The sequence below is a fragment of the Nicotiana sylvestris genome, chromosome 4, assembly GCF_000393655.2.
Source record: "Nicotiana sylvestris chromosome 4, ASM39365v2, whole genome shotgun sequence".
NCBI classification, from domain to species: Eukaryota; Viridiplantae; Streptophyta; class Magnoliopsida; order Solanales; family Solanaceae; genus Nicotiana; species Nicotiana sylvestris.
The window spans coordinates 56,136,065-56,162,213 of NC_091060.1; the positions used below are offsets into that span (position 1 = coordinate 56,136,065).

Sequence of the window (26,149 nt, forward strand, 5' to 3'; positions counted from 1 at the left end):
ACTTCGAAATTGCGAGCTAGGTATCGCAATTGCGATTCTTGAGGCCCCCTTCTAAGCTCGCAAATGTGACCCTGATGTTCGCAATTGCGACACAAGACACCAGATTTTTGCAATTTTACTCCAAACCGTTCCGGAACATGTCCAAAACTTATCCGAACCTTCGGGGCTCTAAACAAAACCTCCACACAAGTCTAAAAGTATCATACGAACTTGCTCGAGCGATTAAAATACAAAAATAACATCTAAAACTGCAAATTGAACTCTAAAACGCATGAAATTCAAAGAAATTTTCAAGAACTTCTAGAATTACAACTAAAAATCCGAATCCTATCAACTCAACTCCAAACAACACCAAATTTTTTAGACAACTTCCAAATAACATACCTATTCCACGTCCCAAAATCAAATTTTGAGCTCGATAGCTAAAAGTCAACATACGGTCAAACTTTTCAACTTTAAATTGCCAAATTTCGGTAAATCAACCCAAATCAACCTACGGACTTACAAAATCAATTCCGAGCAGACGCCCAAATCCGAAATCACGATACAAAGCTATCGGTGCCATTAAAACACGGTTCTGGGATCATTTTTACAAAAGTTAAAGTTTGGTCAATATTTTCCAACTTAAACCTCTAAGTCAAGAATCAAGGGTCAAAATCAACCCGAAAGCTCCCTAGAACAAAACTAACTGAACCCGCAAGTTATAAAATTATAAACACACATTTGTGAAGCATGAAAAGGGGAAACGAGGCGCAATTACTCAAAATGAATGATTGGATCGTTAGTCTCTCCTTCTTAAAACAAACAATTGTCCTCGAATGTGCATAAGGTCAAACCTGAAATGGTGAATAGATGAGGATACTGACTCCGCATGTCGTGCTCGGTCTCCCACTAGGACAAATCAACTTTCAAAAATAGCTTTTTCCTTATAATTCGCCTCCACACGGCTCAAATCTAACCAAAATCGACTTAATATTATCAAACAATGCTAGGAAAATCATTTGCGATAGATAAAGCTAAGAACTTTATACATTTTCCAAAAAGTCAACAATAATCAACCTGGGGCCCGCCCAGTCAAAGCTCGAGTCCAATGGTATATTCCGACTATCCATGACCCTACGAGTTCATGTATGTAATTAGTTTCAAAATTCGATTCTAAATCGACTCTCAAAATTTAAGTTCTTATTTTTTAAAAACTTGACCAAGTTTCACATATTTTCACTTTGATTCATATGATTTTGATGTTAAAATCTAAGATATGTTGATGGAATATGATTAGAATTACTTACCCAAGGTATTTAGGTGAAAATCCCCTCTCCAAATCGCCTCTTACTGAGTCTAGAGTTCAAAAATATAGGAATGAGCGATGAAATCACGACTTTTAGCCATTTTGATCAGCTGCAAATGTCATATTTGCGACATGGGTTTGTAATTGTGAACCTTTGCAATTGCGAAGCATTTCTCACAAATGTGGTCGCTATCAGCCCTATGAGGAGGTTGCAATTGCGACTCTAGCTTCGCAGTCTCTATCGCAAATGCGATTGTTTTGTTGTAAATGCTTACCTTACCTGAAGCTAGTTCGCAATTGCGAGCGAGGTATCGTAATTACAATACCAGAGCCTCCCCCATGATAAGCTCGCAAATGCGACCCTAGTATTCGCAATTGCGACACCAGAGAACCAAACACCAGATTTTTGTAATTTTAGGCCAGATCACTCTGGAACTTATCCGAAACTTATCCAAGCCATCGGGTCTCTAAACCAATCCTCCACACAAGTCCAAAAATATCATACGAATTCGCTCACGTGATCAAAATAAAAAATAACATCTAAAACTACGAATTGAACTCTAAAACACATGAATTTCAAAGAAATTTTCAGGAACTTCTAGAATTACAATTAAACGTTTGAATCCTATCAACTTGACTCTTAATGACACCAAATTTTGCAGACAAGTTTCAAATACGATAACTGACCTATTCCAACTCTGAAAATCAAATTCCAAGATCAATAGCTAAAAGTCAACCCACGTTCAAACTTTTCAACTTCATATTGCCAAATTTTTGTAAATCAACACAAATCAACCTACGAAGTTTCAAAATCAATTTCGGGCATATGCCCAAGTTCGAATCACGATACAAAGCTATTGGAGCCATCAAAATATGGTTCCGGAGTCGTTTTCATAAAAGTCAAAGTTTGATCAATATTTTCTAATTTAAACTTCTAAGTCAAGAATCAAGGGTCCAAATCAACTTGAAAGCTTCATGGAACGAGCCTAACGAACCCCGCAAGTCATAAAATAATAAACACACATGTGTAAAGCGTCAAAAGGGGAAATGGGGCACCAATTACACAAAATGACCGATCGGGTCATTACATATTTTTAATTCCCTATGTTTTTTATATTTTTAATTAAATACATTATTATGCCCATGGATCCGCCCAGCCCAACCTCGGTCAAGTCTCATGGGCCACGGGCTAACTTGGATCAGGCTTTAAAGCCTCGTTTTAAATGGGCTCTAAAAATCTTAGCCCAACCTTATTAAATCACGGGTTGGATCGGGACAACCCAGTAAACCAAGCCCATATTGACGACTCAAGTGAATGGATGATAAAAACGTTTTAAATTGGATGAAATCATATCCTCAAATTAATGACACTATTATTACTATTATCATACTAAAAATTATTGTAAGCACATTGATGTCTATGAATATTTTAGGTATTTGTCCTGAATTTCTTAGTTTGTTTGAGTTTCCTATTCCTTGAAGGAAGGACAACATATTTATCATAATTGATTTTTCCTTTTACAAAAAGGAAAATATTTGGCCAGTCATTTTTCTTGAGGAAAAGATTTTATACTTCTATAAATTGAGGATCCTTACTTCTCATTTAGTAGCATCCACAATGTAGCTATAAGACATTTGAGTGTCTTATTTAAGGGGAGAATTTGTGAAACAAGTATTATGCTGTCACTTGTGTGTGCTTCTTTGTGAGGTTATTCTCTCTATATTTTATACTCTCTTTTGTATAGTGGGTTGCTCATCTCCGCTTGTGGACGTAGGTCAATTGACCGAACCGCGTTAAATGATTGTGTCTATTTTGACATATTTTACTTTGTTGTATGATTTATCATCCTTTAAGGTTTGCTTTACTGGCTTCCGCATGACACCTAATTATTTCAATCCTAACACTTATCATGCATTTAATTCCTTATTTATACATTTTTTAACCTAAATTTGTGTAACTATGTCAATACATTATTCCCTTTAACATTGGAAAAATTAATGAATTTTGCAAAACTTACCAATCTATTTCAACTATTGTGGGTTGAAGTGGTAGACAAATTATTACAATTTCACCTTTAACTTACTTAACACAAAGGGTTACAAATTCCAACACAACAAAAAGACTCTTCTTCATCTACTTTTCTTTCCTGATTATTTACCGCGACCTACTCTATTTCAACAATAAAATAAATGGAAAAGGCTCATATATATATCCTTGCACTATCAAAAATAGTTAATATATATCATTCGTTATACTATTTGGTCATTTCAAACCCTACCATTATATTATGAAAGAAATATACCCTTATTTGAGATAGAATGTCACGTGGCCACACCAGATTAAATCGACCTATCCCCTTTCTTTTAACCCGATTCAATTCAAAAAAACCATTGCTCGATCCAAAGACCACTCCACAACAGCTTTCTCTCCTCTTTTCCTCCCTCTTCTCCTTCATCTCACTGTTATGATCATGGCCAGTATTTCCACCAACAAACTTGTCGAAAACTATGGAGAATCTTCAGATTGTCACCTCGTACCTTCTTTTCTCCTTTTTCTATATCTACACATATATTTATACACAAATCTAGAGAAATATATATAAGAGGTCAAAGATCTAAAAGCTTAGGGTCGGGATTTTACTGGATCAGACTAGGAATATATTTTTTGGCGAGTCATTGCTCACTGTTTTTCTTCATATTTTAGTTTTATTTATCAGATCCGAAAATGAAATAGATTGTTGAAACTCTAGCCATCCATTTGTAGCTCCGGCGAACCTCCGACGACTACTGACCATACATTGCTGCCTCGTCCTTTGTTTCTAGTGTTTATCACTAACAAGTGAACTTTTACAATTAGAGTGAGATTTTTTACTTGGTACACTGATCACCTTTATTTTGTTTTTACTAGATGAAAAGGGCATTTTTAGAATTGGGATGTGATGTCCTTCCTTATAAAGCTTTTTTTCTTTAATTTATTTATTTATTTAAGGGATCTTTCTGATTGTGTTTTTTTCCATGAATTCTGAGGTATAAATTTGTAAATGTTTAGCAAATTCTCATGCTTTAAGTTAAAGGCAGAAAAATTCTCATCTATACTACCATAAACCCCAAGTCCATAGATTTATATGGTTGAATAAGAAATATTTAAGGAAGCAAATTGGTATGAGTTCTACAAGTTATAGCCTTTTGTAGTATGTTGTTTGAACTACATGCTTGGGCTTTTGATGTTGGGTCAGGTAGTGGTTTTTTTGAAGTAAATCCGGTTAAAAGAAATGGGATGAGTTAATTTAATCTAGTGCAATGTCATGATCCAAATTATCTCTCCGTGATTTGCCATAACGTCACCTAGTCTCTACGACTAGGTAAACCTAACATTTACGAAAAATAAAATGAAAACATAAAAGTCAACAACTAACAGTAATAGATGATTTAAATAAACATTAGAGATGTTGCTCGACATATACAATAATCGACTCTCGAAATATACACAAACTCTCCTAAGACCCGAAACACCGTAAGTCACAAACTTCTTAGAATTTCTAACTGTTCTATACATCAGTGTCTAATAAAGTAATGGAAGAGTCAACATAAGGGGATAGATGGGGACTCCAAGGTTTGCGAACGCGGGCAGATGTACCTTAAAGTCTCCGGAAAAACAGCGACTGCGCAACTAAAAGTGAGGCTAGTAGGAGGTACCTGGATCTGCACAAAAAAATATGTGCATAAGAGTAGCATGAGTACACCACAACGGTATCTAGTAAGTGCCAAGCCTAACCTCGATCAATTAGTGACGAGGTCGGGTCAGGACCCTATATATATATATAAATAATAATAAGGAACAAAATATCGCAGTAAAATAAAGACTAAAATTTAACTAAAAGGAAAATCACAAAAGGATGGCACTACAATACATAGAGATAGCAACAAGGGTTCTCCCGAGATAGCGTCTCGTAGTCCAAAACATAAATGTGTAGGGGGATCTCCCGGAGTACAGTTCGGTAGTCCCAAAGTAAATCTGCAGGGGGATCTCCGGGGATACCGCCCCGTTGGCCCAAAGTAAATATGCAAGGCATCTCCCGGAATACCGTTCCATAGTCCTAAAGTAAATACGTAGCTCAAATAATATAAATAATAGTTACAACATTGATCCTACAATTTAGACAAAGTACAAACCAAGAGAAAAGCAGAAAAATCCACTAAGTATACTGCACCGAGTTTAGATAAGCATTTAAGAGACGTAGACATGCTATTCTAAGCTAAATGGGATAATTACACATACTGGTATAACTCAAATAAGAAGAGAGATGTTATTACTCAGTGAAAAATGGAGTATCACAACAGTACCAAATCGTAAGAGTAGTTCCCCCACACAAGGTTAGGCAAGCCACTTACCTCGAACCAAGATCAATCACTTGATAACAATGCCTTTTCCATAAATATCCGACTCTGAATGGTCAAAATCTAGCCAAAATCAATTACATATCATAAATATAATTATAAATAAACTAATTTAGTTAATAAAATTAAAATTAAAGCAAGAAATTAGAAAATCGCCCTAAAAAGTCTCCCCTGGCCCACGTCTCGGAATCAGATAAAAGTTACAAAATATGAACACCCATTCACTCACAAGTTCACTCGTACCAAAATTACCCAAATTCGATGTCAACATCTCAATCAAAACCCAAAATCTTAGTTGAAGAACTTCTTCCCATTTTCCCTAGATTTTCAACCCAAATCCGAATTTAAATGATGAAATCAACCATATATTAGTGGAATATAACCATAAAGGAGTTAAGAATAGTTGCCTAAAAGCTTTATATTAAAATACCTCAAATAATCCCCCAATCCAAGCTCCCAAAGTCCCAAAATTAAAAATGGGATAAAACCCTCGAACTTGGCCCCTTTCTGCCCAGCGATTTCGCACATGCGGGCTCTTAGTCGCATCTGCGACACAGCACCTGCGGAATTTCTATCGCAGGTGCGGATTCCACTTATGGCCATGGTTTTCACTTTTGCAGACCAGGGACCGCACCTGCGATCCTGCTTTTATGGAGACCCTTCCGCTTCTGCGATCCCAAGCCTCCATGGCCTCTCCGCTTCGGAGCTCAAGCTTTCGCATCTGCGGTTGCGCACATGCGGCTCCCTTCTCGCACCTGCGGCCATTGACAAATCTTCTACAACCGCACCTGCATCTATTGGCTCGCTTTTGCAGGCTCGCACCTGCAGTCAATCTTGCACAGGTGTGATTACAACAGGTGCAACAACTTCAGCCATTCCAACACAAATCCAAATGATCCGTTAAGCATCTGAAACTCACCCGAGGCCCTCGAGACCCCAACCAAACATACCTACTAGTCCTACAACAACATACAAACTTTGTCGAGCCGTAAAATCATATCAAACAACGCTAAAATCACGAATCACCCTCCAATTCAAACTTAAAGAACTTGATACTTCAAATTTCTACAACCGATGCCGAAACCTATCAAACCATGTCCGATTGTTCTCAAATTTTGCACACAAGTCATATTCGACATTGCGGATCCACTCTAACTTCCGAAGTCGGAATCTGACCCCGATATCAAAAAGTACATTATCGGTCAAAATCTCCAAAAAATTAACTTTTCCCATTTCAAGCCTAAATTAGGTGCAGACCTCTAAAACAAAATCCGGATATGCCCCTAAGTCCAAAATCACCCAACGAAGATAACAGAATCGACGAAACTCCATTTCGGAGTCATCTTCACATAGTTCTGACTATGGTAAAAAATCATAAGACTTAAGTTTCCATTTAGGGACTAAGTGTCCCAAAATACTCCGAAACAAAAAACAAAACCTCCTGGAAATTCACATAAGCAAAAAAAAAATATGGGGGAAGCAGAAAATAGGGGACTAGGGATATAACTCTCAAAACAACCGGCCGGGTCGTTACATCTTCCCCCTCTTAAAACAATCATTTGTCTTCAAAAGAGCATAGAGATGTACCTAAAGTGGTGAAAAAAAGGAGAATAACGGTTGCGCATATCATGCTTGGTCTCCCAGGTCGCCTTCTCGACCGGCTGACACCTCCACTGAACCTTTACTGAAAAAATATTCTTTGACCTCAACTTTTGAACCTGCCTATCCAAAATAGCCACTGGCTCCTCAACATAAGATAGACCCTTGTCCAACTAGACTGAGTTGAAATCCAACACATGAGACGGATTACTGTGATACCTCTGGAGCATAGAAACATGGAATACCAGATGAACACCTGCTGGACTTGGAGGTAAGGCAAGCTCATAAGCAACCTCCCCAACTCGTTGAAACACCTCAAATGGACCAATGAAACCTGGGCTCAGCTTGCCCTTCTTTCCAAACCTCATGACGCCCTTCATAGGCAAAACCCAGAGCAAGACCCGCTCTCCAACCATGAATGCAACCTCACAACCCTTCCAATCCGTATATCTTTTTTGTCTAGACTAGGCTGTGCGAAGCCTATCCTAAATAACCTTAACCTTCTTTAAGGCATCCTGAACCAAGTTCTTACCCAATAATCTGGCCTCGCCCGGCTCGAACTAGCCTACTGGGGACCGACACTGCCTACCATACAGAGCCGCATACGGTGCCATCTGAATGTTGGGCTAATAACTGTTGTTGTAGGAAAACTCCACAAGTGGCAACAACTGATCCCAAAAACCTCCAAATTCCATCACGCATGCACAAAGCATATCCTATAGAATTTGAATAGTGTGCTCGGACTGTCCGTCTGTCTGAGGGTGAATTTCTATGCTCAACTCAACCAGAGTACCTAACTCCTTTTGTATGGCCCTCCAGAACCGTGATGTAAACTGCGTACCCCCGTCAGAGATGATAGATACTGGCACGACATGAAGCCTGACAATCTCGCAGATATAAACTCGAACCAGCTGCTCGGAAGAATAAATAGTCATCACAGGAATGAAATGAGCTAACTTGGTCAGTCTATCCACAATTATCCAAACTGCATCAAACTTTCGCTGAGTCCATGAGAGTCCAATAATGATATCCATAGAGATTCGCTCCCATTTCCACTTCGAAATTTCTAACTTCTGAAGCAATCTACCTGGCCGTTGATGCTCATACTTCACCTACTGGCAATTTCGACACCGGGATACATATTCCTCTATGTCCTTTTTCATTCTACTCCACCAATAATGTTGTCTCAAGTCCTAATATATCTTCGTGGCACCCAAATGAATGGAGTGCCGCTAGCTGTGAGCCTCCTGAAGAATCAACTCATGCAATCCATCTATATTGGCAACATATAGCCTGCCCTGCATCCTCAATGCAACATCATCCCCAATATTGACCTCCTTAGCATCATCGTGCTGAACCGTGTTCTTAAGGACAAGAGAATGGGGGTCATCATACTGACGCTCCCTGATACGATCATAAAGAGAAGCCTGAGAGGCCACACAGGCTAAAACTCGACTCGGTCCAGAAACATCCAATCTAACAAACTGGTTGGCCAAGGCCTAAGCATCTAATGTCAATGGCCTCTCTACTATTGGCAAATATACTAAGCTCCTCAAACTTCCTGCCCTGTGACTCAAGGCCTTCCCGGGATGGTATAAAATGGTAATATCATAATCCTTAAGAAGCTCTAACCACCTCCGCTGATGCAAGTTAAGATCCTTCTACTGAGATAGATGCTGCAAACTTCGATGATCAGTGTAAATCTCATAAGGGACACCATACAAATAGTGTCGCCAAATATTCAAGGCATGAACAATAGATGCTAACTCAAGGTTGTGGACATGATAGTTCTTTTCATGCACCTTCAGCTATCTATATGTGTAGGCAATCACCCTACAGTCTTGCATCAACACCGCACTAATACTAATCTACGACGCATTAGAATAGACAGTATAAGACTCCAAACCTGTAGGCAATACCAATACTAGGATTGTAGTCAATGCTGTCTTGAGCTTTTAAAAGCTCTAATCATACTCCTCTGTCCACCAGAACGGAGCACCCTTCTGGGTCCCCCTAGTCATAGGAGTTGTAACAGAAGAGAATCCCTCAACAAATTGATGGTAATACCCCACCAAACCAAAACATTCCGGATCTCCATAGTTGTGGACGGTCTGGGCCAACTTTGTAATGTTTCCACCTTCTTCGGATCCACCTTGATCCCTTGACTAGACACTACGTAACCCAAAAATGACACTGAATCCAACCAGAACTCATATTTCAAGAATTTTGCATAATTTCTTTTCTCTCAAGGTTTGGAGCACAGTCCTTAGGTACTCCTGGCTCCGGGAGTACACTAGAATGTCATTAATAAACACAATGATGAAAGCATTAAGATAGGGCTGAAATATATTGTGCATCAAATGCATTAATGTCGTTGGGGCATTGTCAGCCAAAATGACATCTCAAGGAACTCGTAGTGACCATACCGAGTGCTGAAAGCAGTTTTCGGGATATCCGGCTCCCGAATCTTCAACTGATGATAACCTGAACACAAATCGATCTTGGAAAACACTCTATCACTCTATAACTAATCAAATAGGTCATCAATACTAGGTAAAGGATACATGTTCTTCACTGTGACTTTGTTCAACTGGCGATAATCAATGCACATACGCATAGAACCATCCCTTTTCTTAGCAAACAAGACAAGAGTACCCCAAGGTAACATACTAGACCGAATGAAGCCCTTATCATACAATTCTTATAACTGTTCCTTCAACTCTTTCAACTCAGTAGGGGCCATACGATATGGAGGAATATAGATGGGCTAAGTGCCCAGCAACAAATCAATACCAAATTCGATTTCTCTATCGGGCGGCATGCCTGAAATATCAACTAGAAATACATCAGGGGAATCCCTCACTACTGGGACTGACTCAACTGTAGGGGTATCAATACTGGCATATCTCACATAAGCTAGATACGCATCACACCCCTTCTCAACCATTCGTTGAGCTTTAAGAAATAAAATAACTCAGCTGGGAGTGCAATCTAAGGTACCCCTCCACTCTAACTGCGGTAAGCCTGGGATAGCTAGCGTCATGGTCTTGGCCTGGCAATAAAGAATAGCGTAATGGGGCGTCAACCAGTCTATGCCCAAGATAATATCAAAATCTACCATACTGAGCAATAATAAATCAGCTCTTGTCTTAAAACCACTAATAACAATCAAAAACAACTGATGCACACGGTCAACAATAATAGAATATCCCACGGGTGTAGACACATGAATAGTAGAACTTATAAATCACGAGATATGCCTACGTATGGGGCAAAATAAGATGCACATAGGAATAAGTGGAGCCTAGATCAAACAAAACGGACACATCTCTATGCCAGACTAGAATAATACCTGTAATGATAGAGTCAGAATCAACTGCAAGCAGGAAAGGCATATTATATGTCTTGGCCTCCCCCTCTAGGGTGACCTTTACCGCCCCGACTTCCACCTTGAGCTGGCTGGGCAGGTGGAGTAGTGGCTCATGCTGGAATAATGGCCCGAGGACTCGATGGAGCACGTAGTGCCTAAGAAGTCTATGGAGGTGCACCTCACCTAAGTATAGGGCAATCCCTCACCACATGGCAAGTGTCTCTACACTCAAAACAAGCTTTGGGGGGAGGGGGGTATGGCTGCTATGGCTAGCTCGGGCCAGGTCTGCAAGACTGACCGCTGAAAGCATCCCGTACAGGAGGCACACTAGATACTGGCAGTTCATAATAAGGCTCATGAGGTCTAGGAGTATCTAAATACCACTAGCGGCTAGAACAACTGAATTAACTGGGCGACTCAAATAGCCCCTACAATGTCGAACTGTAGCTAGGGAACGAGCACCAGAATAATGGCTAGACTCTCGAGACCTCTCTCTCCTTTCTCTCCCGAGTAACCATGCCCTCCACTCTCCTAGAAATACTCACAACCTACTAATACGAGATATCCATATCTAACTCTCGGGCCATGCTAGTCCTGATGCTGGGATGGAGCCTCTCAATAAACTGACAAACCCTTTCTCGAATAGTAGAAACCAAGGCCGGTGCATGTCTAGCCAAGTCACTGAAATGAATGGCATACTCCGACACAGTTATAACACCCTGGCGCGACTGCTAAAACTCGGTGTGCCATGCATCTCTGAGGCTCTGGGGACATACACCCTCAAAAACATATCCGAGAACTGAGTCCATGTAAGTGAAGCTGCTTCAGCCAGACTGTCCAACTCCTAAGCATGCCACAAGTGATAGGCTGCTCCTCTAAGCTGAAATGCAGTGAAAGAAACCCTACTCGACTGCGCTATGCCCATAGTACGGAGGATACGGTGGCACTCCTCTAGAAAGACTTGAGGATCCTCTGTCGCCAAACCATTGAAAGTAGGAGGGTGGTACTTTTGGTACCTCTCGAGCCTATGTTGCTCCTCATTTGAAATTGCTGCCCTACCCTCGGGCTGAACTGGGCTGAAGGTGGCACCAGTATAACCTAAGGAATCTGATCGACCTGAACCCGCTGCTCTAGGGTGCGGGCGACGGGAGTCTATGCTCCTCCCTCGGCCTGAGATATGGCAGGACCAAGGGGAATCAACCTTTCTTAGCTAGAGCACTAAATATGCTCATGAATTGTGCAATGGTCTCTTGATGAGCTGGTGTAGTAGAAGTAGGCGTCTCAGGTGCTTGCGCTATGATTGGAGAAATTGGTGGCTCCTCTGTGGAAGCTCATGCGGGTACTCTAGCTACCCTACATGGACATCCTCGGTCTCTACCCCGGCTCTAGCCTCTGGCAACTCTAGCAGGGGGGCGAGGGGGCTTGGTCATTTCTGGTTGTACGTGTCCTCAACATCTGCGAGAGAATAGAGGACAAAAATTTTAGAATTTTGAAGTCAAAAAATTTCGTACGACAAGGAAATTAAGGAAGTGAAATTTTCCTAACAGTTCCATAGCCTCCCGAAGATAAATATGGACGTCTCCGCACCGATCCGTGAGACTATTCTAAGCCTGCTTGTGACTCACGATACCTATGAACCTTAGAGCTCTAATACCAACTTGTCACGATCCAAATTCTCCCTCAGTGAGTTGCCGTGATGGTAGCTAGTCTCTACGACTAGGTAAGCATAACATTTGCAGTAAAATGAAATAAAAACATAAAAGTCAACAACTAATAGTAACATATGATTTAAATAAATGTTAGAGATGCCAAAAAATACTTCATTTAGAGTGTTCTCTCTCCTCTCTCAGCCTACGTTAGCGTGAAATGCTAACTTGTGCTCACCGAAAATGGGGAGAGCACAAGGTCGACCGTCAAAAGCTACAAAACAATTGATAGAGGAAGATAACAATTTCATGGAGGGAAGGAACTTAGAAGCAATACGTATGGTAACACCAAAAAACCTAGAGACTGGAGGAAACATTGCTAGTTTATCGACAAAGGCAGTGGTAAGTGGGGGCAATTCCACCATTAACACAAGGAAAGTGACCGAGGAACCAGTAGGCACCAAGAGAAAGGAACATGTAACAAATAATTTGGAGATTTGGCCAACACTTCCTTTGCGAAGTGAAGGTTCCAGAACCCTAACACCAACATGGATAACTCCGATACACATGCAGGCTGATCTAAGCTCAAAGGAAACAGGGCAGAAGCAAATTAAAGTTACAGATCACCAATTGAAGCAAGCTCAATGTGACAAAGCCAATGAAATAGTAACTAACATTGGGGGAGCACATTGTAAGCTACAACTGGAACCAGGACAACCAGGAGGAAAGGCATGGTGGACGTTATTTGAGGAGAATAAAATGGCAGCACGAGGTATGGATCTAACTTTAATACCTCTTGCGATTGTTGAGGGAGAGACGATTGTGGAATTGGTATAAGAGGATATAGGCAGTGAGATTGAAAAATGGAAATATGCTGCAATATCATATATTATTGGTGGCTCACCTGTAATTGGGTCTATAGAGAGGTTTGTAGCAGCACATAGGGAGTTCTCAGAAAAAAAAAAGTATATTATCACAATGTTGGGTATTTTGTGATTAAATTTTCATGCTTGGAAAAGAGGAATCTGGTGATGTACTCAGGACCTCATATGTTGAACAATCGACCAACTATTATTAAGTCTTGGACCACAGATTTCGATTTTGATGTTGAAGACCCGAAAACAATTCCGATATGGTAAAACTTCCTAATCTACCATTGACTTGTTGGAGTGAAAATGCATTAAGTAAATTTGGGAGTGGTTTAGGGAAACCCATATATGTTGATACCTGTACGTCAAATGTAAATGAGATTTCATATGCAAGAATTCTTGTAAAGATTGATGTAACCAGGGAGCTTCCAAATGTCATCAAGATAAAAGATCCAAATGGAAAAATGATTGAGCAGAAAATATGGTATGATTGGAAACCCACAAATTGTGCAAGGTGTATACAAATTAGTCATAATTACCAAAAACAACGGCCCCAAGCAGTAGTGGTGGAGAGCAAAATAGGCCAACAACAGCACATGAAAGTTCCAAAATAGAGGACAGAATGGAAGCCCATTAATGTTGAGGTAAACTACAGAACCTAGCTTAAAGGTAAGTGCAAGATAACAATGCTGAGAACCACAGTATAAAAAATCAAACGATGGAAGGTGGAGATGTATGGCAACAAGTGAAGAGTAAATCAGAAGCAAAAGGGCAGAAAATACCAACATCTGGACAACACATAATAGTTCTTAATGGATTTAACAAACTAGTTCAAGTAGGGCAAGAACAAAGTTTCAAAAGAACTGAAATGGCAGAATGTAGTTCAAGTAGAGGGGTTGCGACAAAGGTGTTACCACAAAATCATTCCAAAGTATCAGAATGATAGTGACATGGAATGTAAGGGGTTTTAATAAGTTGTTTAAGCACAAAGAGTTAGGGGTGTTTTTGAAGGAAAATAAGATGACTATGATATCAATAAGTGAGCATCGAGTTCATAAAACAAAAGCTACTCAGATTATAGAGAAAATTATGCCGGGGTGGAATTGGTGTCATAATGTGTCAAATTTATGCAAGAGTAGGATATGGGTAATTTGGAATCCAAATGTTATATGTTTTACAGTCATGGAGAGATCTGATCAGATTATCCATGGACATGTTAAAGTTTATCACATCACTAAGGAGTTTCAATTCTCAGTAGTTTATGGGTTGCATACTGTGCAGGATAGAATTTTTTTATAGGATATGCTTAGGGACATAGAGGGCCAAATTATGGGACCTTGGTTGATAATGGGAGATTTCAATGCAATTTTGGGGGCTGAAGATAGAGTTCATGGCAGAGAAGTGCAGGATCATGAAACTAAGGACTTCAGAGCATTGATGAAAGATTGTAGTTTGACAGAATTACCAACTGTTGATAAATCATATACATGGACTAATAGCCATGTTTTAGTAGAATAGATAGGGCAATTATGAATGACCACTGGATGAAAGCTATGCCTTCTCTACAAGTTCATGTGATGGAGGTTGAGGGAAACAATGATAAAAAGAAGAGGCCTTTTAAATTCTATAACTGTATGGCAGATTATCCTGACTTAGGAAAGATAGTAGAGGCTAACTGGTGCTTACATGAAGGAAGTATGGCAACTATATGGCAGAATTTAAAAATTATAAAATCAGCTTTAAAGAAGTTGAATAGGAAAGAATTTATGAATATAGCAGAGAAGATTAAATCCATCAGAGAGAAGCTGAAAGACACACAAGGGAGAATGAGGAATTCCAATTCTCCAAACAGTTTGTTCGAAGAGGAAAAGAACCTCCTATTTCAACTTTTGAAATGGGATAAGATTGAAGAATCAATTTATAAACAGAAATCTAGAGTACAATGGCTACAATTGGGAGATACAAATAGTGCATATTTCTTTTCTAGCATGAAGGGGAGAAAGGTGCAGAATCAGATAACAAAGCTCATAGATAGTAACGGAAATGTGATGACAAATCCAAAGATTAGAAGATGAAATAATTTGGATTTACAAACAGCTATTAGGGACTGCAAGTCAAAGTGTTCATGATATTCACCCCGAATAGATAAAGAATGGAACAGTTCTTACAAGAAGCCAGCAAATATAACGTGTTACTTCTTTTACGAGAGAAGATGTATGTCAAGCACTGAAAGGAATTGATGACATGAAAGCACCTGGAGGGGATGGTTTTAATGCATATTTTTTCAAAAAAGTATGGCATATCACTGGTGAAGATATTGTAAGAGTAGTACTGGATTGCTTTAGTACAGGAAACATGTTTAACCCAATAAACACTACAACAATTACTTTATCCGCCAAAGTTAACAATCCAGCTTTGATCAGGGAATACATGCCAATCTCCTGTTGTACCATTCTATACAAGATTAATTCCAAAATGTTAACAAGTAGATTGATGCAAATGATGGATACTTTGGTAGATGATAGCCAAACAGCTTTTGTCCCTGGAAGAGTCTTGACAGATAACATCCTACTCAATCATGAGTTGGTAAAGGGCTATGGTAGGAAAGGGATCTCACCTAGATGTATAATCAAGAACGACATGCAAAAAGCGTATGACTCCCTTGAATGGGTATTCCTGGAACAAGTTCTTATAGGCTTATGCTTCCCCAAAGAGTTTATAGGATGAATCATGGAGTGCATTAGAACAGTATCATATTCCATAACTATCAATAGAAGTCCAACTGTACCATTTGCAACTAAGAGAGGGGTGAGACAAGGTGACCCTATGTCTCATCTACTCTTTATTTAGCAATGGAATACTTGACGATGATACTGAAAAAACTGAAAGAGCAGCCAAATTTTAACTATCATTCTAGGTATGAAAAATTGAGTATCATTCAGCTCAGTTTTGCGGATGATCTGCTCTTGTTCTGTCGAGGAGATGTGATATCTATACAACTACTGTATGAATGTTTCCAGAATTTCTCAAAAGCTTCAGGACTTATTGCAAACCAAAACAAAACTTGTGTGTACTTTGGTGGAGTATCAATAGCTGTACAACAAGTGATCCTCCAGAAAATTGTCTTTACAATAGGTGAACTTCCCTTTCAATACCTTGGAGTGCCTTTAAGTTCAAAATGATTATCAGTTAATAAATGTCATCATCTACTGGATAAAATACTTGGAAGAGCGAAACAGTGGACTGCGAAGTTTTTAAGTTATGTAGGGAGATTACAGTTGATAAAAAGTGTACTGATTGCTATACAATCCTTTTGGTTGCAGATTGTTCCTTTACCAAAGAAGGTCATTCACTATGTTGAATCCATATGTAGGAAGTTTCTTTGGACAGGAGATACTAATGCAAGTAAGAAAGCTCTAGTCGCGTGGGACAAATTGTGCAGACCAAAATCAACAAGGGGACTCAACATTACTGATATGAGTGTGTGGAACAAAGCTACCTTGCTAAAACACTTATGAAATGTATGCAAAAAGAAGGATAGATTATGGATACAATGGGTACATGCTTACTGTATAAAAGGGAGGGTTCCTTGGACAGTGGAAGCAAAGCAAGCCTCATGGATAGTAAAGAAGATATTACATGCTACAAAGTATCTGGATGAGGCTGGTTTGGAGACAGAAAAGGTTCTAACATCAAGCAGATACTCCATCAAAACCATCTATAACCAATTGCGAGGGGACTTCCCAAAAGAAAGCTGGAGAAGATTGATATGTAATAACAAAGGCTGCCCGAAATGGACCTTCATATTCTACCTAGCACTTCAGGAAAGATTATATACCAAAGGCAGATTGAGTAAATGGGAGGATACAAGTCAGCCAAATATGTCCCTTGTGTGATCAGGAGATGGGGGATCATCAATATCTCTTCTTTATTTGTAAATACTCAACAGACACATGGGGGAAATTACTAGCATGGTAGGGGATCACAAGGCAGGTATATGGTTGGAATGAAGAAGTTGAATGGGCCGCAAAACATGTAACTGGTAAGGGATCAAAAGCTGAGATTTATAGAATTAGTATGGCAGGAGCATTGTATCATCTGTGGATTGAAAGGAATTGCAGAATCTTTCAGCAAGAGCACAGAAGCAGTGGAGACATCACAAGACAAGTAATTCAAGAAGTACATTGTAAAGGCAATATGCAGATTAGATTGAGAAAAGAAATGCAACACATAAACTTTTACCCATAGTATGAATAATGGTACAGGTAGAATGAGTAGTTTGAACTGAGTTTGGGGCATTCTATCCAAACTTAGGAGTTTTTGTTTACACATGTAAATATTTTCAAGTGGTAATAAAATTTTAACTACAAAGTTTTCAACTGTACTGCTTATCTTATACTGTCATGTCTTATATTCTTTATTTTATTTCAGTAGTCTCCTGACCTTTCTCGTCACTACCCGACAGAGGTTAGGCTTGGTACTTACTGAGTACCACTGTGGTGTACTCATGCCCCTTTTGTGCATGTTTTTCATGTGCAGATCCAGGTACCGCTACTCAGGCCTACCATTCTTGAGGGAGGTGACTACTCTAGAGACTTCGAGGTACATCTGCCGCGTCTGCAGACCAAGAAGTCCCTTTCTATTCTAGCTGTTAAACATTGTCCTTCTATATTTTTCTTTCTTGTTAGATATTCTGGAGTTAGACTGTTAGATCTTCTGAAGGTTTGTGTTTCCGTGAGTTTCCGGGTTTTGGAATAGTGTACTTGGTTTGAGAATGTTGCGTTGTATATGTCGAGCGACATTATAACTATTGTTTCCATCTAGTTATTTTGGTTTTTGATTATTTCTTCCGCAAGTTTCGTTTATGTTCCGCATTTGTTAGGCTTACCTAGTCATAGAGACTAGGTGCCATCACGACAGTTCACGGAGGGGGAACTGGGGTCGTGACACAGCACAACCTGGTATATGCTACAATAAGAAAGAATCAAGTAAATAGGTACAAGAATTTGGTGTGTGAAGGTTTAGGTTATGTTAATAAGAACTTTAAAGTTACTAAGATTTTTGGTGAATATAGACCACAGACAAGTCCTTTTGAAATTACTTTCTTACAATTCGCTCCGGAAACTACACAAAGAAATTATTAATATTCCTATAAATAGATTTGAATTAATAAAACCATACATGATTAGCTGAAGGCTGAACAATAATACCGTGTCATCAAGTTCATATATTACTATCAATCTTTGCTGCTACATTTTGTTTAATTCCAATGTAATTATGAAATAAATCCTTTTTCAGTTCATATTATAGATATGGTTGGTTTTCTGTGTGCCACTGGAGACATGGAGAGTGTTGGAAATAAGTGAAAAAATGGGATATCTAAGTTGTTACCGATTAGTAAGTATCTCATATCTTTTTAAGTACCTTTTTTTGTTTTCTTCCTAAAAAGTGGATTAATTTTTACCTTAATTTTGTTTTTAAGTTGTTTAAGCACGTATCTTTATATTACATTTTGGATGAATCATATGTATTTTAACTCAACTAGATTATGTTTCTTCTTTTTCCACAAAAATAACTTTGTAGGAAGAATTTGAAGATTGAACCTTATCTATATAGTGGCTCTAGCCTTTCCATTGGCTATTGCTCGATCAAACTAAACTCATCACTCTTCCTATCAACACCACATTAGCACTTTAGTTGCCACTTCTTTGCGGCATGCATGTTTACATCTCTACCTGTTCAGGTTTTAATGATAAAAGTCTATATTATGAAAAAAAACTATCTCTTCTTTAAATTTAAGTTCAGTACTAATACATCCCAATTTATATTGTCATTTTCTGAAGGACTGCCTCCTAGGACAACATCAACTCAAGTTTCCTTTAGATATTAAAAATAATTCAATTGTTCATGGTAAGAAATTCTTTAACTATCATATTAATGGTTTTATTATGTAATAAATAGCATACACAAATTCGTATCTCATTGTTACTTCTCAGAAATTTGTATAATTTGTGATATACATCTTCATTAAGATATTCTTTTAAACTCATTTCTGAATTTTTGTCCTTACATTTTTGCAACTTTGCGCGTCTTGACTTAAAAAATTATATCTGTATTTTATTTTTATCAGCAGATATTATAGTGACAACAACATATGTCCTTTCTCCTCATTGGATGTGAGAATCTTAACATTTCTACACATTAGTACTGTTGCTGGCTTTCTTTGGAGAAGCTGTCATTTATTACCCAATGTCAAAGACAAATCGGGCATATGTAGGACAAGTTGGACAGGTATACATGCAAATTTATTCCTTGAAAGGAGTTTACATATATATTTGTACTAATATATTCATAAATACAATAGCGAAATTCGTCTAAAAATAAGGGAATCAAGTTGTTTGATAACGGAAAGAGGATCAATTAGCGTGTATCACTCTAATTAACTCAACAAAATCAATTCTAGATAAATTTCGATGATATTGAGCTATATTGCATATATTCGCGCGACTGTATTTATAAATACAGTGTTGAAGTATGGAGCTTATGAATTTGCTTTAGAAAATTGCCTAATAGTGTTTTATTGGAAGAAACTCTATTTTTCCTTAAAGTTCAACGTGTATTTTAATCTTTTATTCTAAACAGGGTATAAGCAAGGAAGATAGGACTGCTAGGGTTACCTCCTTATCGAACGACTGATTTGGATGAGCTTTAAGAGACCACTAAAAACTTTGATATGACAAATCTAATCTGAGGCATATAACCCAGTCCTATACTATCATTTAGTTAGTATGGTTGGATATTGCTTTGAGTGATGTCAAGATGACTTAGGTGTTAGCCAATATGTATACTCTTTGAATTTGTGCTAAATGGGATGTTGCGGGGGTCATATCAAAATCTTGAGATATAGATATTATCTTTATTGGAAACATTGATATGAGAATCTTAACTCCAACATAGGTGCAGGACAAGACAGATGGTCACAACTCAAATCGGAAAGGTATACATGGAACATCATTCCCCAAAAGGAGTTTCGTTATATATAGATGTAAGTATGGAACATATGAATTTGCTTTACAAAATTGTCTAATAGTGTGTTATTGGAAGAAACTTTATACAATCTTATTAATTTACATGTGAAGCTATTTTTCCGAGGTTGATTTAAAAAAACAGCAGAAGTCAATTGATTAATGCCGTTTTACTTCCATTTCCATCTTACCCGAAACTTGACAATGTGAATACTTAAAGAAAAGCTAATTTTATTTTTCTTCAGGAATAATGGCTGGAAAAGTTATGAAGTCTGAAATTACAGTAGTTGGAGAAAATCAATATCAATGGCAGCAGAAGTTGGCAAAATACAAAGATGAGCTCTCCAAGGGAGTTTCGGGTTATTGGAAACTTGGGTCATGGAAGCCACTATTGTTGCCATCAAGCTCACTTAAGAAAAGATGTTCTCCTTCTGGACAAGATTGGCCATATGATCCAGAGAGAAAGGAGATTAAAGCAAAACAAAAAAGACCAAGTGTGATAGAATATCATTCTGTCAAGGCTTTTATTCTCCCAACAACTTTAATGAGGACATACCTGTGACGACCCGGCCAGTCGTCTTATGAATTACCGCTCCGTTTTTCCCATTTCTACTTTTTTATGCTTCATTATCCGTATTTTATGTGATCGGATTGATAAGTTTGAGTTCGGAGAGGATTTGGTAAGAAATGAGACACTTAGTCTCTTTTAAGAAGGTTTAAGTTGGAAAAGTCAACCGCATGTTGACTTATGTGTTAAAGAGCTCAAATGTGAGTTCTGATGGTTCTGTTAGCTTCGGGAGGCGATTTATGGCTTAAGAGCGTGATCAGAATTGGTTTTGTAGGTTCGGAGTAGAATTAGGCTTGAATTGGCGAAGTTGATATTTTGGCGATTTCGGGTTGATAGGTGAAATTTTGATATAACGGTCAGAATGGAATTCCGAGAGTTGTAGTAGCTTCGTTATGTCATTTGGGATGTGTGTGCAAAATTTTAGGTCATTCAGATGTGGTTTGGTTGGGCTTTTGATCGAAAGCGTATTTCAGAAGATTTTAGAAACTTAAGCTTGAATCCGATGTGTTTTAAGTGATTTGATGTTGTTTGAGGTGTTTTGATGATTGGACCAAGTTTGGATAAGGTTTTAGGATGTGTTGGTGCCTTTGGTTGAGGTTCCGAGGGCATCGGGTGGGTTTCGGGTGGTCAATCGCACCATTTCTAAGTTTGAAAAATTGTAGAAGTTCAGGTTCAGCTGTTGTAGGGTTTTGCCCTTCGCGATCACGAGGGGAGTCCTGCGATTGCATAGAAGGAATTAAGGAAGTAGCCCAGTTGCTCTTCGCATTCGCAGAGCTTGTCTTGCAATCGCATTATTTGGGGAGAGTGTGCATCGCGAAAGAGTGAGGTGGTCCGTGATCGCGTAGGCTCAGTGGCTCACGCATTACGATCGCAGGGTCTTGGACACGATCGCATAGAGTTATTTTAGGAGTTTAAAATTTGTTCTTCGTGATCGCGTGGGAAGCGTCGCGATCGCGATGAAGGAAAAGCAGACCTGGGCAGAATGTTTTAATTCATTTCATCCGCTATTTTGGAGCTCATTTACTCCATAGTTGGTCTTTTGAGAGCTTTTTGAAGGAAATTGAAGAGGGATTCAAGGAGAAACGTTTGGAGGTAAGAATTTGGGACATAAAACTCAAATCTATTGTGAAATCCACCTAGAAATCATGGAATCTTAATCTAAAAATGAAAGAACTAGGGCTTGGAATTTTGGACTTTTGATTTGGGGATTTGGAGGACCATTTGGAGTCGGATTTGAGAACTTTTGGTGTGTATGAACTCGTGGGGAGATAAGGAACCCGTTGATATGAAAATTTCTAAGTTTTGAGAAGTGGGCCCGGGGCTCGGGTTTTGCTAATTTCGGGATTTTTGGTATTTTTTGATTGTTTTCGCTTGGGCTTTGTTCCATTAGCATATTTTGACGTATTTGTTCTCTTATAGATTCGACGCGCGTGGAGGCCGATTGAGAGGCAAAGGCATCACGAGCTAGAGATTTAGCCGGTTCGAGGTGAGTAATGATTGTAAATGATGCTCTGACGATTTGAAACCCCGGATTGCACATCGTAGTGCTATATTGAGGTGAGACACACGCTTGATGATGAGCGTGGGATCATGCACTATTGGGGATTGTGACTTGGTCCGTCCAGATTGATGATTTTACCACGTATTTGACTGAAACTTATTTGCTATCATCATGATTTGAGCTTCGTGCCGAGTATTTGAACTTTTCGGGGATTTTTATCACTATTTTCTCAATGTTTTGACTTATTACTTGAACTCAGTCATGCTATTTTCCACTGTATTACTACTCAGCCATTTTTGCTCAGTTTTGAGACTTAAATGATATTTTAAATGATGTTTTGGGCCGAAAAATACTGTTTTACTAATGCCCGAGGGGCTTGTGATGATTTTTGGACTGAGTACGGCCGAGGGCCAGATGTGAAGATACATGGATACTGATATGAGGCCAAGGGCCTGAGATACATATATACGCCACGAGGTGGCTTGATTGACATGAGGCCGAGGGCCTAGATTTGATGCCACGAGATGGCTTGATATTGTGCTTGGGACGTAAAGGGACCTTCCCGAAGTTTGCACAACCCCAGTGAGTGCGGCTACCCATTGTGATGTGAGATTGAGCTCGAGGGGCGGAAATTGTTGATACTGTGCCCGAGGGGCGAACTTCTATGTGTTTACTTTATCATAACTGTCTGTCAATTACCTGTTTATTTGTTGTAGAAGTACTTTATTTCGCTTTTCATTGATTTACTGCTTACAAATTACCTATTTAATTGCTTCATTATAGAATACCTTGTGTATATGTGTTTTCTTATTTTCAGTCATTATTTACCTTTATTACTCACTGGGTCGGAGTACTCACATTACTCCCTGCACCTTGCGTGCAAATCCAGGTGCCCCAGAGGCCGAGTAATAGCTTTCAGTCATTCAGAAATTGCCGAGGATTTCGAGGTAGCTGCTTGGCATCTGCAGCCCTGATTTCTCCCTTCTATCTTATTACTTTTCCACATTCCTAGACTATCTATGTAGTAGGTTGTTCAGACTTGTATTAGAGGCTCTAGACTTGTGACACCAGGTTAGTGTGGGCTGTGTAGTTTCTATGTATTGTTGACTTCCGCATATCTATCTTGTTGTTTTAAACACTTATTATGATAATTGGTAATTAAACTGTGTTAGCAAATGATTTATTTAAATTGAAAATGGGTTGTGGTTTATCATTGGTCTGACTTGCCTAGTAATGTGATAGGCGCCATCAGGACCGGTATTTGGGGTCGTGACAAGTTGGTATCAGAGACTAGGTTACATAGGTCTCGCGAGTCATGAGCCAGTTTAGTAGAGTCTCGCGGATCGTTACGGAGACGTCTGTATTTATCCTCGAGAGGCTGTAGAACCTTTAGGAAAAAATTTCATATTCTTGAAATTCTGATCGTGCGAACATGTCGATCCGAGTACTAAACTTATTTTATTCTATTCTCTCACAGATGGTGAGGACACGAGCTACCGGACGGGGTGGACGACCACCAATTCCACCAGCGGAGGCCACCAAAGGCCGTGGATGCGGTCGCGGCCGTGGCAGAGGTAGAGCAGTGAGGGCAGCACCTGTAGACCCACCAGCTGCCCTAGCTCAGGATCAGGCTCCAACTATAGATGCTCAAGCAGCACCAGTTCAGGCACCAGCTGTGCCTATCATGATTTCCGGTCTTCAAAAGGCCTTAGCACAGATCTTATCAGTTTGCACTGGCCTGGTTCAGGCAGTTTCAGCCACTACAGCAGCAGCTACTTCACAGGCTGGGGAAGGCAATCAGACTCTCATTGCTCGCACACCTGAGCAGGTAGTGCAGGGACTTCAGACACCGGGGCACCTCCAGCCCAGCCAATTGCACCAGCTCAGGAGTTTGTTGTGCTAGTTATGCCGGATGATGAGCAGCGTCGAACTTGAGAGGTTTGGTAGACTCCAACCTCCGACTTTTAGCGGAGCAGAGGGCGAGGATGCCCAGGGTTTCTTGGATAAGTACCAGTGGATGCTTTATACAACAGGGATTCTTGAGTCTAGCGGTGTGGTATTTACCACCTTTCAGTTCTCGGGGGCTGCCTTCACTTGGTGGGAGGCGTATGAGAGGCGTAGGCCTATTGGTGCAACACCCCTTACTTGGCAGCAGTTTTCTATTCTCTTCCTGGAGAAGTATGTACCGTAGTTCCCCGGAGAGGAGCTACGTAGACAGTTTGAGTGGTTGCAACAAGGGGATATGACTATGTCATAATATGAGTCCAGGTTTTCTGAGTTGGCTCGTCATGCCATCTGGATGATTTTGATAGATCAAGAGAGGATCAAGAGGTTTGTTGATGGTCTTACTTATTAGCTCAGTATTCTTATGACCAGAGAGAGTGATGGGTGCTACCTTCGAGGAGGTTGCTGATATCGCCCGAGATATTGAGACTGTTCACCGTCAGGAGCGAGAGGAGAGGGAGGCCAAGAGGCCTCGAGGATTGGGTAGTTATAGTGGTGCTCCTTCGAGGGACTAGTTTCAGCATAGTAGATGACGTTCTTGCAGGCCTGCTCAGTCAGCCCACCTAGAGTATCGCGGGGAATCTTCTGGTCGTGGTTATCATGGATCTCAGCCGGGCCAGTCATCACTCAGCGCACTCCTAGCTTAGAGTTCATCTCACGCCCCATCATCTTAGGGCTCTTCTATGCCGAGTGCATCTGCTAGTCTCTCCGGTGTGAGGGGTTCCTTTTAGTCCCCTTCTCCAGCACCTGGGAGTTGTTATGAGTGTGGCGACATGGGCCACATATGGAGGTAGTGTCCTCGTCGGGTTACTAGTTCGTCTCAACAGAGGGGTCGGCCCTCGACTTCTGCTCCAGTTACTTCACCACCCGCCCAGCTAGCTAGGGGTGGAGGTCAGGCAACCAGGGGTTTCCCCATAGGTGAAGGTCGCTCAGGCGATGGCTAGGATCATTTTTTTGCTATCCCAGGCAGGCCAGATGTTATTGCTTCAGATGCTGTCATTACAAGTATTGTTTCAGTTTGCCACAGAGACGCCTCTGTATTATTTGATCCTAGTTCCACCTTTTCTTATGTATCATCATACTTTGCTCGTTATTTGGGTACAACCCGTGGTTTCTTGCTTTACCTGTTCATGTATTTACCCCGGTGTGCGATACTGTTGTTGTAGACCGCGTGTACCAGTCAAGTGTGGTGACTATTGGGGGTATGAAGACTCGAGTGGATCTATTGCTATTGAGCAGGATGGATTTTGATGTCATTTTGGGAATGGATTGGTTATCTCCGTGTCGTGCTATTCTATACTGTCATGCTAAGACAGTCATTTTGGCTATGTCGAGTGTGCCGCGGATCAAATGGCGTGGTGTGACTGATTATGTCCCTAGTAGAGTGATCTCTTTCTTGAAGGCCCAGCGTATGGTTGGGAAGGGTTGCCTTTCATATCTGGCGTTTGTGAGGGATGTCAGAGCTGAGACTCCCAGTATTGATTCTGTCCCAATTGTGAGGGATTTTCCCGATGTGTTTCTTACAGACCTTCCGAGCATGCCACCGGACATGGATATTGATTTTGGTATTGACCTGGTGTTGGGCACTCAGCCCATTTCTATTTTGTTGTATAGTATGGCACCAGCGGAGTTGAAGGAATTGAAGGAGCAAATTTAGAAACTCCTAAATAAGGGGTTCATTCGGCCTAGTGTGTCACCTTGGTGTGCGCCAGTTCTGTTTGTGAAGAAGAAGGGTGGCAAAATGAGAATGTGCATTGATTATAGGCAATTGAACAAGGTAACAATTAAGAACAAGTATCCTTTGCCTCGTATTGATGATTTATTCGACCAGCTTCAGGGAGCGAGAGTGTTCACCAAGATTGATCTCAGTTAGGGCTATCA

General features: G+C 39.9%; 1 protein-coding gene across 3 annotated transcripts; it reads left to right on the forward strand.

Annotated features, from left to right (window-relative positions):
- The first annotated feature begins 12,499 nt into the window (after positions 1–12,499).
- Positions 12,500–17,909, forward strand: LOC104217950 (uncharacterized). 3 transcript variants are annotated; one of them, XR_011406545.1, is made up of 2 exons: positions 12,500–16,305; positions 16,494–17,514. XR_011406545.1 is itself a non-coding variant. In XM_009768306.2 (2 exons), exons 1-2 carry the CDS (start codon positions 12,545–12,547, stop codon positions 17,742–17,744), a joined length of 564 nt encoding a protein of 187 aa, XP_009766608.1. In that variant the 5' UTR covers positions 12,500–12,544; the 3' UTR covers positions 17,745–17,909. The 3 variants fall into 3 exon arrangements, 2 of the variants coding, with proteins under 2 accessions (XP_009766608.1, XP_070027689.1); XM_009768306.2 differs by lacking the exon at positions 16,494–17,514 and adding an exon at positions 17,710–17,909 and having other exon boundaries at positions 12,500–13,073; XM_070171588.1 differs by having other exon boundaries at positions 12,500–13,073.
- Positions 17,910–26,149: the final 8,240 nt, after the last annotated feature.